The sequence below is a fragment of the Oncorhynchus nerka genome, linkage group LG14 (assembly GCF_034236695.1).
Source record: "Oncorhynchus nerka isolate Pitt River linkage group LG14, Oner_Uvic_2.0, whole genome shotgun sequence".
NCBI classification, from domain to species: domain Eukaryota; kingdom Metazoa; phylum Chordata; class Actinopteri; order Salmoniformes; family Salmonidae; genus Oncorhynchus; species Oncorhynchus nerka.
In genome coordinates, this window is record NC_088409.1 from 32,216,870 (window position 1) to 32,233,430 (window position 16,561).

At 51.9% G+C, this 16,561-nt stretch overlaps 1 protein-coding gene across 2 annotated transcripts in view; it reads right to left on the bottom strand.

Annotated features, from left to right (window-relative positions):
• Positions 1 to 16,561, bottom strand: part of LOC115140899 (glutamate receptor ionotropic, kainate 2-like) — a 328,356-nt gene that overhangs the window by 128,657 nt on the left and 183,138 nt on the right. For both annotated transcript variants that reach the window (XM_065028000.1, XM_065028001.1), the window contains exon 11: positions 14,282 to 14,488. In XM_065028000.1, coding sequence (XP_064884072.1) covers positions 14,282 to 14,488 — 207 coding nt within the window. The remainder of the gene's footprint in view (positions 1 to 14,281; positions 14,489 to 16,561) is intronic.

A 16,561-nucleotide genomic window follows, 5' to 3' on the forward strand; every position in this document is an offset into this window, starting at 1 on the left:
ACCGCTCTACCTCTCTACCGCTCTACCTCTCTACCGCTCTACCTCTCTACCTCTCTACCTCTCTACCGCTCTACCTATCTCACCTCTCTACCTCTCTACCTCTCTACCTATCTCACCTCTCTACCGCTCTACCTCTCTACCTCTCTACCGCTCTACCTCTCTACCGCTCTACCTCTCTACCGCTCTACCTCTCTACCGCTCTACCTCTCTACCTCTCTACCTCTCTACCGCTCTCTGCTCTACCTCTCACCTCTCTACCTCTCTCTCTACCTCTCTACCTCTCTACCTCTCTACCGCTCTACCTCTCTACCTCTCTACCTCTCTACCGCTCTACCTCTCTACCGCTCTACCGCTCTACCGCTCTACCTCTCTCCCTATCTACTCTCTACCGATCTACCGCTCCACCTCTCTACCTCTCTCCCTACCTCTCTACCGCTCTACTCCTCTCTACCTCTCTACCGCTCTGCCACTCTCTACCTCCTCTCTACCTCTCTACCTCTCTACCTCTCTCACCTCTCTACCGCTCTACCTATCTCACCTCTCTACCGCTCTACCTCTCTACCGCTCTACCTATCTCACCTCTCTACCGCTCTACCTATCTCACCTCTCTACCGCTCTACCTCTCTACCGCTCTACCTATCTCACCTCTCTACCTCTCTACCGCTCTACCTATCTCACCTCTCTACCGCTCCACCTCTCTACCTCTCTACTGCTCTACCGCTCTACCGCTCTACCTCTCTACCGCTCTACCTCTCTACCTCTCTACCGCTCTACCTCTCTACCGCTCCACCTCTCTACCGCTCTACCTCTCTACCGCTCTACCTCTCTACCTCTCTACCGCTCCACCTCTCTACCGCTCTACCTCTCTACCGCTCTACCTCTCTACCGCTCTACCTCTCTACCTCTCTACCTCTCTACCGCTCTAACTCTCCACCGCTCCACCTCTCTACCTCTTTACCGCTATACCTCTCTACCCCTCTACCTCTCTACCTCTCTACCGCTATACCTCTTTACCGCTCCACCTCTCTACCTCTCTACTGCTCTACCTCTCTCCCTCTCTACCTCTCTACCTCTCCACCTCTCTACCTCTCTACCTCTCTACCCCTCTACCTCTCTACCTCTCTACCGCTCTACCTATCTCACCTCTCTACCGCTCTACCACTCTACCTATCTCACCTCTCTACCGCTATACCGCTCTACCGCTCTACCTCTCTACCCTCTACCCTCTACTCTCTACCGCTCTACCTCTCTACCTCTCCACCTCTCTACCTCTCTACTGCTCTACCGCTCTACCGCTCTACCTCTCTACCTCTCTACCGCTCTACCTCTCTACCTCTACCGCTCTACTCTCTACCGCTCTGCTACCTCTCACCTCTCTACCTCTCTACCTCTCTACCGCTCTACCTCTCTACCGCTCTACCTCTCACCTCTCTCACCTCTCTACCGCTCTACCTCTCACCTCTCTACCTCTCTACCTCTCTACCGCTCTACCTCTCTACCTCTCTACCTCTCTACCGCTCTACCTATCTCACCTCTCTACCGCTCCACCTCTCTACCTCTCTACTGCTCTTACCGCTCTACCTCTCTACTGCTCTACCTCTCTACCTCTCTACGTCTCTACCGCTCTACCTCTCTACCTCTCTACCGCTCTACCTCTCTACCGCTCCACCTCTCTACCCCTCTACCTCTCTACCTCTCTACCGCTCCACCTCTCTACCGCTCTACCTCTCTACTCTCTCCGCTCTCTACGCTCTACCCTCTACCTCACCGCTCCACCTCTCTACCTCTCTACCGCTATACCTCACTACCCCTCTACCTCTCTACCGCTATACCTCTTTACCGCTCCACCTCTCTACCTCTCTACTGCTCTACCGCTCTACCGCTCTACCTCTCTACGTCTCTACCGCTCTACCTCTCTACCGCTCTACGTCTCTACCGCTCTACCGCTCTACCTCTCTACCTCTCTACCTCTCTACCGCTCTACCCACCTCTCTACCTCTCTACCCTCTACCTCTCTACCTCCCTATCTCACCTCTCTACCGCTCTACCTCTCTACCTCTCTCCCTCTCTACCTCTCTCCCGCTCTACCTCTCTACCGCTCTACCTCTCTACCGCTCTACCACTATACCTCTCTACCGCTCTACCTCTCTACCGCTATGCCTCTTTACCGCTCCACCTCTCTACCTCTCTAACGCTCTACCTCTCTACCGATCTACCGCTCTACCTCTCTACCTCTACCTCTCTACCTCTCTACCGCTCTACCTCTCTACCGCTCTACCTCTCTACCGCTCTACCTCTCTCCCTATCTCACCTCTCTACCGATCTACCGCTCCACCTCTCTACCTCTCTCCCTCTCTCCCTCTCTACCGCTCTACCTCTCTACCTCTCTACCTCTCTCCCGCTCTGCCTCTCTACCGCTCTACCTCTCTACCGCTCTACTTCTCTCACCTCTCTCACCTCTCTACCGCTCTACCTATCTCACCTCTCTACCGCTCTACCTCTCTACCGCTCTACCTATCTCACCTCTCTACCGCTCTACCGCTCTACCTATCTCACCTCTCTACCGCTCACCTCTCTACCTCTCTACCGCTCTACCGCTCTACCTCTCTACCGCTCCACCTCTCTACCTCTCTACTGCTCTACCTCTCTACCGCTCTACCTCTCTCTCTACCTCTCTACCTCTCTACCGCTCTACCTCTCTACCGCTCCACCTCTCTACCGCTCTACCTCTCTACCGCTCTACCTCTCTACCTCTCTACCGCTCTACCTCTCTACCGCTCTACCTCTCTACCGCTCTACCTCTCTACCTCTCTACCTCTCTACCGCTCTAACTCTCCACCGCTCCACCTCTCTACCTCTCTACCGCTATACCTCTCTACCCCTCTACCTCTCTACCTCTCTACCGCTATACCTCTTTACCGCTCCACCTCTCTACCTCTCTACTGCTCTACCTCTCTCCCTCTCTACCTCTCTACCTCTCCACCGCTCCACCTCTCTACCTCTCTACCTCTCTACCCCTCTACCTCTCTACCTCTCTACCGCTCTACCTATCTCACCTCTCTACCGCTCTACCTCTCTACCACTCTACCTATCTCACCTCTCTACCGCTCTACCGCTCTACCGCTCTACCTCTCTACCGCTCTACCTCTCTACGTCTCTACCTCTCTACCTCTCTACCTCTCTACCGCTCTACCGCTCTACCCCTCTACCTCTCTACCTCTCTACCTCTCTACCTCTCTACCTCTCTACCTCTCTACCTCTCTACCTCTCTACCTCTCTACCGCTCTACCTCTCTACCTCTCTACCGCTCTACCTCTCTACCTCTCTACCGCTCTACCTCTCTACCTCTCTAACTCTCTACCTCTCTACCGCTCTACCTCTCTACCTATCTCACCTCTCTCACCTCTCTACCGCTCTACCTATCTCACCTCTCTCCGCTCTACCTCTCTACCGCTCTACCTATCTCACCTCTCTACCTCTCTACCGCTCTACCTATCTCACCTCTCTACCGCTCCACCTCTCTACCTCTCTACTGCTCTTACCGCTCTACCTCTCTACTGCTCTACCTCTCTACCTCTCTACGTCTCTACCGCTCTACCTCTCTACCTCTCTACCTCTCTACCTCTCTACCGCTCTACCTCTCTACCTCTCTACCTCTCTACCGCTCCACCTCTCTACCGCTCTACCTCTCTACCTCTCTACCTCTCTACCGCTCTACCTCTCCACCGCTCCACCTCTCTACCTCTCTACCGCTATACCTCACTACCCCTCTACCTCTCTACCGCTATACCTCTTTACCGCTCCACCTCTCTACCTCTCTACTGCTCTACCGCTCTACCGCTCTACCTCTCTACGTCTCTACCGCTCTACCTCTCTACCTCTCTACCTCGTCTCTACCGTCTCTACCTCTCTACCTCTCTACCGCTCTACCTCTCTACCTCTCTACCGCTCTACCTCTCTACCGCTCTACCTCTCTCCCTATCTACCTCTCTACCTCTCTACCTCTCTACCTCTCTCCCTCTCTACCTCTCTCCCTATCTCTACCTCTCTACCGCTCTACCCTCTACCGCTCTACCACTCTACTCTCTACCGCTCTACCTCTCTCTATGCCTCTTTACCGCTCCACCTCTCTACCTCTCTACCGCTCTACGTCTCTACCGCTCTACCGCTCTACCTCTCTACCTCTCCACCTCTCTACCTCTCTACCTCTCTACCGCTCTACCTCTCTACCGCTCTACCTCTCTCCCTATCTCACCTCTCTACCGATCTACCGCTCCACCTCTCTACCTCTCTCTCTCTACCTCTCTACCGCTCTACCTACCTCTCTACCTCTCTCCCGCTCTGCCTCTCTACCGCTCTACCTCTCTACCGCTCTACTTCTCTCACCTCTCTCACCTCTCTACCGCTCTACCTATCTCACCTCTCTACCGCTCTACCTATCTCACCTCTCTACCGCTCTACCGCTCTACCTATCTCACCTCTCTACCGCTCCACCTCTCTACCTCTCTACCGCTCTACCTATCTCACCTCTCTACCGCTCCACCTCTCTACCTCTCCACCTGCTCTACTGCTCTACCGCTCTACCTCTCTACCTCTCTACCGCTCTACCTCTCTACCTCTCTACCGCTCTACCTCTCTACCGCTCCACCTCTCTACCGCTCTACCTCTCTACCGCTCTACCTCTCTACCTCTCTAACTCCACCTCTCTACCGCTCTACCCTCTCTACCGCTCTACCCTCTCTCTACCTCTCTACTCTCTACCGCTCTACCTAACTCTCCACCGCTCCACCTCTCTACCTCTCTACCGCTATACCTCTCTACCCCTCTACCTCTCTACCTCTCTACCGCTATACCTCTTTACCGCTCCACCTCTCTACCTCTCTACTGCTCTACCTCTCTCCCTCTCTACCTCTCTACCTCTCCACCGCTCCACCTCTCTACCTCTCTACCTCTCTACCCCTCTACCTCTCTACCTCTCTACCGCTCTACCTATCTCACCTCTCTACCGCTCTACCTCTCTACCACTCTACCTCTCTCACCTCTCTACCGCTATACCTCTCTACCGCTCTACCTCTCTACCGCTCTACCTCTCTACGTCTCTACCTCTCTACCTCTCTACCGCTCTACCGCTCTACCGCTCTACCTCTCTAACTCTCTAACTCTCTACCTCTCTACCGCTCCACCTGTCTACCTCTCTACCGCTCTACCTCTCTACCGCTCTACGTCTCTACCGCTCTACCTCTCTACCGCTCTACCTCTCTCCCTCTCTCACCTCTCTACCGCTCTACCTATCTCACCTCTCTACCGCTCTACCTCTCTAACTATCTCACCTCTCTACCGCTCTACCTCTCTACCTATCTCACCTCTCTCACCTCTCTACCGCTCTACCTATCTCACCTCTCTACCGCTCTACCTCTCTACTGCTCTACCTATCTCACCTCTCTACCGCTCCACCTCTCTACCTCTCTACTGCTCTTACCGCTCTACCTCTCTACTGCTCTACCTCTCTACCTCTCTACGTCTCTACCACTCTACCGCTCCACCTCTCTACCGCTCTACCTCTCTACCTCTCTACTGCTCCACCTCTCTACCGTCTCTACCGCTCTACCTCTCTACCTCTCTACCTCTCTACCTCTCTACCGCTCTACCTCTCTACCGCTCTACCTCTCTACCGCTCTACCTCTCTCCCTATCTCACCTCTCTACCGATCTACCGCTCCACCTCTCTACCTCTCTCCCTCTCTACCGCTCTACCTCTCTACCTCTCTCCCGCTCTGCCTCTCTACCGCTCTACCTCTCTACCGCTCTACTTCTCTCACCTCTCTCACCTCTCTACCGCTCTACCTATCTCACCTCTCTACCGCTCTACCTCTACCGCTCTACCTATCTCACCCTCTACCTCTCTCTCTACCGCTCTACCTATCTCACCTCTCTCTACCGCTCTACCTCTCTACCGCTCTACCTATCTCACCTCTCTACCTCTCTACCTCTCTACCTATCTCACCTCTCTACCGCTCTACCTCTCTACCGCTCTACCTCTCTACCTCTCTACCTCTCTACCGCTCTACCGCTCTACCTCTCTACCGCTCTACCTCTCTACCTCTCTACCGCTCTACCTCTCTACCGCTCTACCTCTCTACCGCTCTACCTCTCTACCTCTCTACCGCTCTAACTCTCCACCGCTCCACCTCTCTACCTCTCTACCGCTATACCTCTCTACCCCTCTACCTCTCTACCTCTCTACCGCTATACCTCTTTACCGCTCCACCTCTCTACCTCTCTACTGCTCTACCTCTCTCCCTCTCTACCTCTCTACCTCTCTACCTCTCTACCTCTCTACCTCTCTACCCCTCTACCTCTCTACCTCTCTACCGCTCTACCTATCTCACCTCTCTACCGCTCTACCTCTCTACCACTCTACCTATCTCACCTCTCTACCGCTATACCTCTTTACCGCTCCACCTCTCTACCTCTCTACTGCTCTACCGCTCTACCTCTCTACCGCTCTACCGTCTCTACCTCTCTACCTCTCTACCTCTCTACCGCTCTACCTCTCTACCGCTCTACCTCTCTACCGCTCTACCTCTCTACCTCTCTACCTCTCTACGCTCTCTACCTCTCTACCGCTCTACCTCTCTACCTCTCTAACTCTCTACCTCTCTACCGCTCCACCTGTCTACCGCTCTACCTCTCTACCGCTCTACGTCTCTACCGCTCTACCTCTCTACCGCTCTACCTCTCTCCCTCTTTCCCTCTCTACCGCTCTACTTCTCTCACCTCTCTCACCTCTCTACCGCTCTACCTATCTCACCTCTCTACCGCTCTACCTCTCTAACTATCTCACCTCTCTACCGCTCTACCTCTCTACCTATCTCACCTCTCTCACCTCTCTACCGCTCTACCTATCTCACCTCTCTACCGCTCTACCTCTCTACTGCTCTACCTATCTCACCTCTCTACCGCTCCACCTCTCTACCTCTCTACCTCTCTACTCTCTCTCACCTCTCTACCGCTCTACCTCTCTACCGCTCTACCTCTCCACCTCTCTACCTCTCTACCTCTCTCACCTCTCTACGCTCTCCCTCTCTCACCGCTCTACCTCTACCTCTCTACCGCTATACCTCTCTACCCCCCTCTACCTCTCTACCTCTCTACCGCTCTACCTCTCTACCGCTCCACCTCTCTACCTCTCTACTGCTCTACCTCTCTACCGCTCTACCTCTCTATGTCTCTACCGCTCTACTGCCTCTCTACCTCTCTACCGCTCTACCTCTCTACCGCTCTACCTCTCTACCTCTCTACCTCTCTACCTCTCACCGCTCTCTACCTCTCTACCATCTCTACCTCTCTACCTCTCTACCGCTCTACCTCTCTACCTCTCTACCTCTCTACCTCTCTACCTCTCTACCGCTCTCTACCGCTCTACCTCTCTACCTCTCTACCTGCTCTACCTCTCTACCGCTCTACCTCCTTCTACCTCTCTACCGCTCTCTCCTCTCTACCGTCTCTACCGCTCTACCTCTCTACCTCTCTACCTCTCTACCTCTCTACCGCTCTACCTCTCTACCGCTCTACCTCTCTACCGCTCTACCTCTCTACCGCTCTACCTCTCTACCGCTCTACCGCTCCACCTCTCTACCTCTCTACCTCTCTACCTCTCTACCGCTCTACCTCTCTACCTCTCTACCTCTCTCCCGCTCTGCCTCTCTACCGCTCTACCTCTCTACCGCTCTACTTCTCTCACCTCTCTCACCTCTCTACCGCTCTACCTATCTCACCTCTCTACCGCTCTACCTCTCTACCGCTCTACCTATCTCACCTCTCTACCGCTCTACCGCTCTACCTATCTCACCTCTCTACCGCTCTACCTCTCTACCGCTCTACCTATCTCACCTCTCTACCTCTCTACCGCTCTACCTATCTCACCTCTCTACCGCTCCACCTCTCTACCTCTCTACCTCTCTCTACCTCTCTACCTCTCTACCGCTCCACCTCTCTACCTCTCTACCTCTCTACCTCTCTACCGCTCCACCTCTCTACCGCTCTACCTCTCTACCTCTCTACCGCTCTACCTCTCTACCTCTCTACCTCTCTACCTCTCTACCGCTCTACCTCTCCACCGCTCCACCTCTCTACCTCTCTACCGCTATACCTCTCTACCCCTCTACCTCTCTACCTCTCTACCGCTATACCTCTTTACCGCTCCACCTCTCTACCTCTCTACTGCTCTACCGCTCTACCGCTCTACCTCTCTATGTCTCTACCGCTCTACCTCTCTACCTCTCTACCGCTCTACGTCTCTACCGCTCTACCTCTCTACCTCTCTACCTCTCTACCTCTCTACCGCTCTACCTCTCTACTCTACCTCTCTACCTCTCTACCTCTCTACCGCTCTACCTCTCCACCTCTCTACCGCTCTACCTCTCTACCACTCTACCTCACTCTCTACCTCTCTACCGCTATACCTCTTTACCGCTCCACCTCTCTACCTCTCTACTGCTCTACCGCTCTACCGCTCTACCTCTCTACCGTCTCTACCTCTCTACCGCTCTACCTCTCTACCCTCTACCTACCGCTCTACCTCTCTACCTCTCTACTCTCTACGATCTCTCTACCGCTCTACCTCTCTACCTCTCTACCTCTCTACCGCTCTACCTCTCTACCCTCTACCTCTCTACCTCTCTACCCTCCACCTCTCTACCGCTCTACCTCTCTACCTCTCTACCGCTCTACCTCTCTACCTCTCTACCTCTCTACCGCTCTGCCTCTCTACCGCTCTACCTCTCTACCGCTCTACCTCTCTACCTCTCTCACCTCTCTACCGCTCTACCTATCTCACCTCTCTACCGCTCTACCTCTCTACCTCTACCTACCTCTCTCACCTCTCTACCGCTCTACCGCTCTACCACCTCTCTACCGCTCTACCTCTCTACCGCTCTACCTATCTCACCTCTCTACCTCTCTACCGCTCTACCTATCTCACCTCTCTACCGCTCCACCTCTCTACCTCTCTACTGCTCTACCGCTCTACCTCTCTACCGCTCTACCTCTCTACCTCTCTACCGCTCTACCTCTCTACCGCTCCACCTCTCTACCGCTCTACCTCTCTACCCTCTCTACCTCTCTACCTCTACCTCTCTACCGCTCTACCTCTCTACCGCTCTACCTCTCTACCGCTCTACCTCTCTACCTCTCTACCGCTCTACCTCTCTACCGCTCACCTCTCTACCTCTCTACCTCTCTACCTCTCTACCTCTCTACCTCTCTACCGCTCTACCTCTCTCACCTCTCTACCGCTCTACCTCTCTACCGCTCTACCGCTCTACCTCTCTACCTCTCTACCGCTCTACCTCTCTACCTCTCTACCTCTCTACCGCTCTACCTCTCTACCTCTCTACCTCTCTACCTCTCTACCTCTCTACCGCTCTACCTCTCTACCGCTCTACCTCTCTCACCTATCTCACCTCTCTACCGATCTACCTATCTACCTCTCTACCTCTCTACCTCTCTACCGCTCTACCTGCTCTACCTCTCTACCTCTCTACCGCTCTGCCTCTCTACCGCTCTACCTCTACCGCTCTACTTCTCTACCTCTCTCACCTCTCTACCGCTCTACCTATCTCACCTCTCTACCGCTCTACCTCTCTACCTCTCTACCTCTCTACCTCTCTACCGCTCTACCTATCTCACCCTCTCTCTCTACCTCTCTACCGCTCTACCTCTCTACCTCTCTACCTCTCTACCGCTCTACCTCTCACCTCTCTACCGCTCTACCGCTCTACCTCTCTACCGCTCTACTCTACCGCTCTACCTCTCTACCGCTCTACTCTCTACCGCTCTACCTCTCTACCTCTCTACCTCTCTACCTCTCTACTGCTCTACCTCTCTACCGCTCTACCTCTCTACCGCTCCACCTCTCTACCTCTCTACCTCTCTACCTCTCTACCTCTCTACCTCTCTACCTCTCTACCTCTCTACCTCTCTACCTCTCTACCACTCTACCTATCTCACCTCTCTACCGCTATACCTCTTTACCGCTCCACCTCTCTACCTCTCTACTGCTCTACCGCTCTACCGCTCTACCTCTCTACCGCTCTACCTCTCTACGTCTCTACCTCTCTACCTCTCTACCTCTCTACCGCTCTACCTCTCTACCGCTCTACCTCTCTACCGTCTCTACCTCTCTACCTCTCTACCTCTCTACCGCTCTACCTCTCTACCTCTCTAACTCTCTAACTCTCTACCTCTCTACCGCTCCCACCTGTCTACCTCTCTACCGCTCTACCTCTCTACCGCTCTACGTCTCTACCGCTCTACCTCTCTACCGCTCTACCTCTCTACCTTTCTCTACCGCTCTACTTCTCTACCTCTCTACCTCTCTACCTCTCTACCGCTCTACCTCCTCTCTCACCTCTCTACCGCTCTACCTACCTCTCACCTCTCTACCTCTCTACTCGCTCTACCTCTCTCACCTCTCTACCTCTCTACCTCTCTACTGCTCTACCTATCTACCTCTCTACCGCTCTACCTCTCTACCTCTCTACCCTCTCTACCGCTCTACCTCTCCACCTCTCTACCGCTCTACCTCTACCTCTCTACCGCTCCACCTCTCTACCTCTCTACCTCTCTACCTCTCTACCGCTCTACCTCTCCACCGCTCCACCTCTCTACCTCTCTACCGCTCTACCTCCTACCTCTACCTCTCTACCTCTCTACCGCTATACCTCTTTACCGCTCCACCTCTCTACCTCTGCTCTACCGCTCTACCGCTCTACCTCTCTCTCTACCGCTCTACCTCTCTACCTCTCTACCGCTCTACCTCTCTACCGCTCTACCTCTCTACCCCTCTACCTCTCTACCGCTCTACCTCTCTACCGCTCTACCTCTCTACCTCTCTACCTCTCTACCGCTCTACCTATCTACCTCTCTACCGCTCTACCTCTCTACCGCTCTACCGCTCCACCTCTCTCTACCTCTACCGCTCACCTCTCTACCTCTCTACTGCTCTACCTCTCTACCGCTCTACCTCTCTACCTCTCTACCTCTCTACCGCTCTACCTCTCTACCGCTCTACCTCTCTACCGCTCTACCTCTCTACTGCTCTACCTATCTCACCTCTCTACGGCTCTACCTATCTCACCTCTCTACCGCTCTACCTCTCTACCTCTCTACCGCTCCACCTCTCTACAGCTCTAACGCTCTACCTGTCTACCTCTCTACCTCTCTACCCCTCTACATCTCTCTACCTCTCTACCGCTCTACCTCTCTACCTCTCTCCCTCTCTACCGCTCTACCTCTCTACCTCTCTACCGCCCTACCTCTCTACCGCTCTACCTCTCCACCGCTCCACCTCTCTACCGCTCTACCTCTCTACCTCTCTACCGCTCTACCTCTCTACCTCTCTACCGCTCTACCTCTCTACCGCTCTACCTCTCTACCGCTCTACCGTTCTACCTCTCTACCGCTCTCTCTCTACCTCTCTACCACTCTACCTCTCTACCTCTCTACCTCTCTACCGCTCTACCGCTCTACCTCTCTTACCGCTCTACCGCTCTACCTCTCTACCTCTCTACCGCTCCACCTCTCTACCTCTCTACCTCTCTACCTCTCTACCTCTCTACCTCTCTACCCTCTACCGCTCTACCTCTCTACCTCTCTACCTCTCTACCGCTCTACCTCTCTACTCTCTCTCCGCCTCTCTACCGCTCTACCTCTCTACCGCTCTACCTCTCTACTGCTCTACCTATCTCACCTCTCTACCGCTCTACCTATCTCACCTCTCTACCGCTCTACCTATCTCACCTCTCTACCGCTCTACCTCTCTACCTCTCTACCGCTCCACCTCTCTACAGCTCTACCGCTCTACCTGTCTACCTCTCTACCGCTCTACATCTCTACCTCTCTACCTCTCTACCGCTCTACCGCTCTACCTCTCTCACCTCTCTACCGCTCTACCCATCTCACCTCTCTACTGCTCTACCTATCTCACCTCTCTACCGCTCTACCTATCTACAGCTCTACCTCTCTACCTCTCTACTGCTATACCTCTCTACCGCTCTACCTATCTCACCTCTCTACCGCTCTACCTCTCTACCTCTCTACCGCTCTACCTCTCTACCTCTCTACCTCTCTACCTCTCACCACTCTACCGCTCTACTTCTCTACCGCTCTACCTCTCTACCTATCTCACCTCTCTAACTCTCTACCGCTCTACCGCTCTACCTCTCTACCGCTCTACCTCTCTACCTCTCTACCGCTCTACCTCTCTACCTCTCTACCGCTCTAACTCTCTACCTCTCTACCGCTCCACCTGTCTACCTCTCTACCTCTCTACCGCTATACCTCTCTACCTCTCTACCGCTCTACCTCTCTACCGCTCTACCTCTCTCACCTCTCTACCGCTCTACCGATCTCACCTCTCTACCGCTCTACCTCTCTACCGCTCTACCTATATCACATCTCTACCGCTCTACCTCTCTACCTCTCTACCTATCTCACCTCTCTACCTCTCTACCGCTCTACATCTCTACCGCTCTACCTCTCTACCTCTCTACCGCTATACCTCTCTACCGCTCTACCTATCTCACCTCTCTACCTATCTCACCTCTCTACCGCTCTACCTCTCTACCTCTCTACCGATCTACCTCTCTACCTCTCTACCGCTCTACCTCTCTACCTCTCTACCTCTCTCACCTCTCTACCGATCTACCTCTCTACCTCTCTACCGCTCTACCGCTCTACCTCTCTACCGCTCTACCGCTCTACCGCTCTACCTCTCTACCGCTCTACCTCTCTACCGCTCTACCTCTCTACCTCTCTCACCTCTCTACCTCTCTACCGCTCTACCGCTCTACCTCTCTACCTCTCTACCTCTCTCACCTCTCTACCTCTCTACCTCTCTACCTCTCTACCTCTCTACCACTCTACCGCTCTACCTCTCTACTGCTCTACCTCTCTCACCTCTCTACCTCTCTATGTCTCTCACCTCTCTACCGCTCTACCTATCTCACCTCTCTACCGCTCTACCTCTCTACCGCTCTACCTATCTCACCTCTCTACCTCTCTACCTATCTCACCTCTCTACCTCTCTACCTATCTCACCTCTCTACCTCTCTACCGCTCTACCTCTCTACCTCTCTACCACTCTACCTATCTCACCTCTCTACCTCTCTACCTCTCTACCGCTCTACCTCTCTACCGCTCTACCTCTCTACGTCTCTACCGCTCCACCTCTCTACCGCTCTACCTCTCTACCGCTCTACCTCTCTACCGCTCTACCTCTCTACCGCTCTACCGCTCTACCTCTCTACCTCTCTACCGCTCTACCTCTCTACCTCTCTACCTCTCTACCGCTCCACCTGTCTACCGCTCTACCGCTCTACCGCTCTCCCTCTCTACCTCTCTCCCTCTCTACCGCTCTACCTCTCTACCGCTCTACCTCTCTACCGCTCTACCTCTCTACCGCTCTAACTCTCTACCGCTCTACCTCTCTACCTCTCTACCGCTCTACCTCTCTACCGCTCTACCTCTCTACCTCTCTACCGCTCTACCTCTCTACCTCTCATCCGCTCTACCTCTCTACCGCTCTACCTCTCTACTGCTCTACCTCTCTACCTCTCTCACCTCTCTACCGCTCTACCTATCTCACCTCTCTACCTCTATACCGCTCTACCTATCTCACCTCTCTACCTATCTCACCTCTCTACCTCTCTACCTCTCTACCTATCTCACCTCTCTACCTCTACCTCTCTACCTCTCTACCTCTTTACCTCTCTACCTCTCTAGCTCTCTACCTCTCTAGCTCTCTAGCTCTCTACCGCTCTACCTCTCTACCTCTCTACCGCTCTACCTCTCTACCTCTCTACCTCTCTCACCTCTCTACCGATCTACCTATCTCACCTCTCTACCTCTACCTCTCTACCTCTCTACCTCTTTACCTCTCTACCTCTCTAGCTCTCTACCTCTCTAGCTCTCTAGCTCTCTACCGCTCTACCTCTCTACCTCTCTACCTATCTCACCTCTCTACCTCTACCGCTCTACCGCTCTACGTCTCTACCTCTCTACCTCTCTCTCTCCCTTTTTCTTTCTCATTGTCTCTCTCCCTCTCTCTCTAAGCCAAAAACATGTTTGTCATAAAAAATACAACTATACAAACCCTTTTCACACACACTTCCGACAAAATACATTCCCTCCCACGGCCTCTAGCTCTTTACCACCTCATTAATTAAACTTGAATAATTTACATAGAAAATTTCCGAGTAGTGAGGTAGGTCCAGACTCACGTGGTCGATCAGCTCCTTGACCATGCCGTTCCACTGGCCCGTAATCTCGTCCTGGGCCCCGTAGCGGCCGTCCTCCACCAGACGCAACTCGTAGGTGAACCCCAGGATGCTAGCCAGCTCCCTCAGCAGGTCGATACAGTAACCCTCAAAGCGGTCGTTACCGTAAAGGGGCTTGTCCGACTTCTTGAACATCACATAGGGCTCCACCTGTTAGGTTGGAGAGAGGACAGGGGTGGACGAACACTGGATCAGTCTCTGGAGGTAAGGATTAGTATCTTTTCCACTCTGATAAGGCCTTTCTGTGAGTGTGCATGATGTGTGAGATAGGCTTTGAGCCTGACGTGCCTGGACACACACTGGCTACAGGAGAGAGGGAGGGGAACAGAGGGAGAAGGACCACTGCTGCTAAAACCAGGAGGGTGTGTGGTTGTGTGCGTGTGTGTGTGTGTGTGTGTGGTTGTGTGCGTGTGTGTGGTTGTGTGCGTGTGTGTGTGTCTGTGGAGTATTGGCATGCAGTCTCAGAAATGTGATACAAGGTGAATGGAGTGATGGAAGCATGACCATAATAAGAGATAATCCTCCATATCTCTGACTCGGTCCTCCCCTCCTCTCCTCTAAGGCTGAACATGCTGGCTGGGGGTCTGTCCCTGTCCCTGTCCCTGTCCCTGGCTCTCAGACCACCAGATGCTTTGTAAATAAGATCAGAGATGCTGATAAACTGACACAAAAGAACAGGAGCCAGCACATCCTCTTTGTTAGTACGAACAGCTGGGGAGATTACTAATGTCCTCTTTCACGCTCTGGATCCTGTCTTCCCTCTCTTCCCCTCCCTTTCTCGTCCGCTGCCTCTCACTCTCTCTCTCTTTTTATCTACCCCACTCACCCTCTTTCTTGCTTTCTCCACTATATATATATATATATATATATATATATATATATATATATATATATATATATCTCATCTCTCTCTTTCTATCCCTCTCTCCCCTCTACCCCATCTCTCTCAGTAAAATCAGGCAGAGAATATATTATCAAACAGGTGTTGTTTACCATGTAATTGTGGCATGCCACGATACAAACAAAATCATGTCAGATCTCAACCAGCTTTCACACATTTTACTGGCTCAGAGATTTGATGAGAACAAGGAGATGCTAACACATGTAGTAGCATCTATTGGTCATTGGTGTAAAAAATACCCAGTTGTCATACTTGAGTAAAAGTAAAGATACTTTACTTTAGAAAATGACTCAAGAAAAAGTGAAAGTCACCCAGTAAAATACTACTTGAGTAAAAGTCAAAAAGTATTTGGTTTTAAATATATTTAAGTATCAAAAGTAAATGTAACTTCAAAAATATACTTCAGTATCAAAAGTAGAAGTATAAATCATTTAAAATAGCTTTTATTATGCAAACCAGGCAGCACAATGTATTTATTTATTGTATTATTTACGGATAGCCAAGGGCACACTTCAACACGCAGACATCATTTACAAATTAAGATTTGGTGTTTAATGAGTCCACTAAATCAGAAGCAGGGGATTCCCAGGAATGGCCTCTTGATAAGTGCGTGAATTGTTTTTTTTCCCTGTCCTGCTAAGCATTCAAAATGTAACGAGTATTATTTTCTTTAGGAATATAGTGAAGCAAAAGTAAAACTTGTCAAGAATATAAATAATAAAGTCAAGTACAGATACAAAAGAAAACTACTTAAGTAGAACTTTGAAGTATTGTTACTTACAGTTGAAGTCAGAAGTTTGGAGGTTGGAGTCAGTAAAACTCACTTTTCAACCACTCCATTGATTTCTTGTTAACAAACTATAGTTTTGTTAAGTCGGTTAGGACATCTACTTAGTGCATGATACAAGTAATTTTTCCAACAATTGTTTACAGACAGATTATTTCATTTATAATTCACTGTATCACAAATACAGTGGGTCAGATGTTTACATACACTAAGTTGACTGTGCCTTTAAACAGCTTGGAAAATTCCAGACAATTATGTCATGGCTTTAGAAGCTTCTGATAGGCTAATTGACAACATTTTAATCAACTGGAGGTGTACCTGTGGATATATTTCAAGGTCTACCTTCAAACTCAGTGCCTCTTTGCATTTCTTTGGAAAAATACAAAAGTAAACGGTTTTGCTTTGTCATTATGGGGTATTGGTGTAGATTGATGATTAAAAAAATAAACAATTGAATCAATTTTAGAATAAGTCTGTAACGTAACAAAATGTTGAAAAAGGCAATGGGTCTTAATACTCTCTGAATGCACTGTAC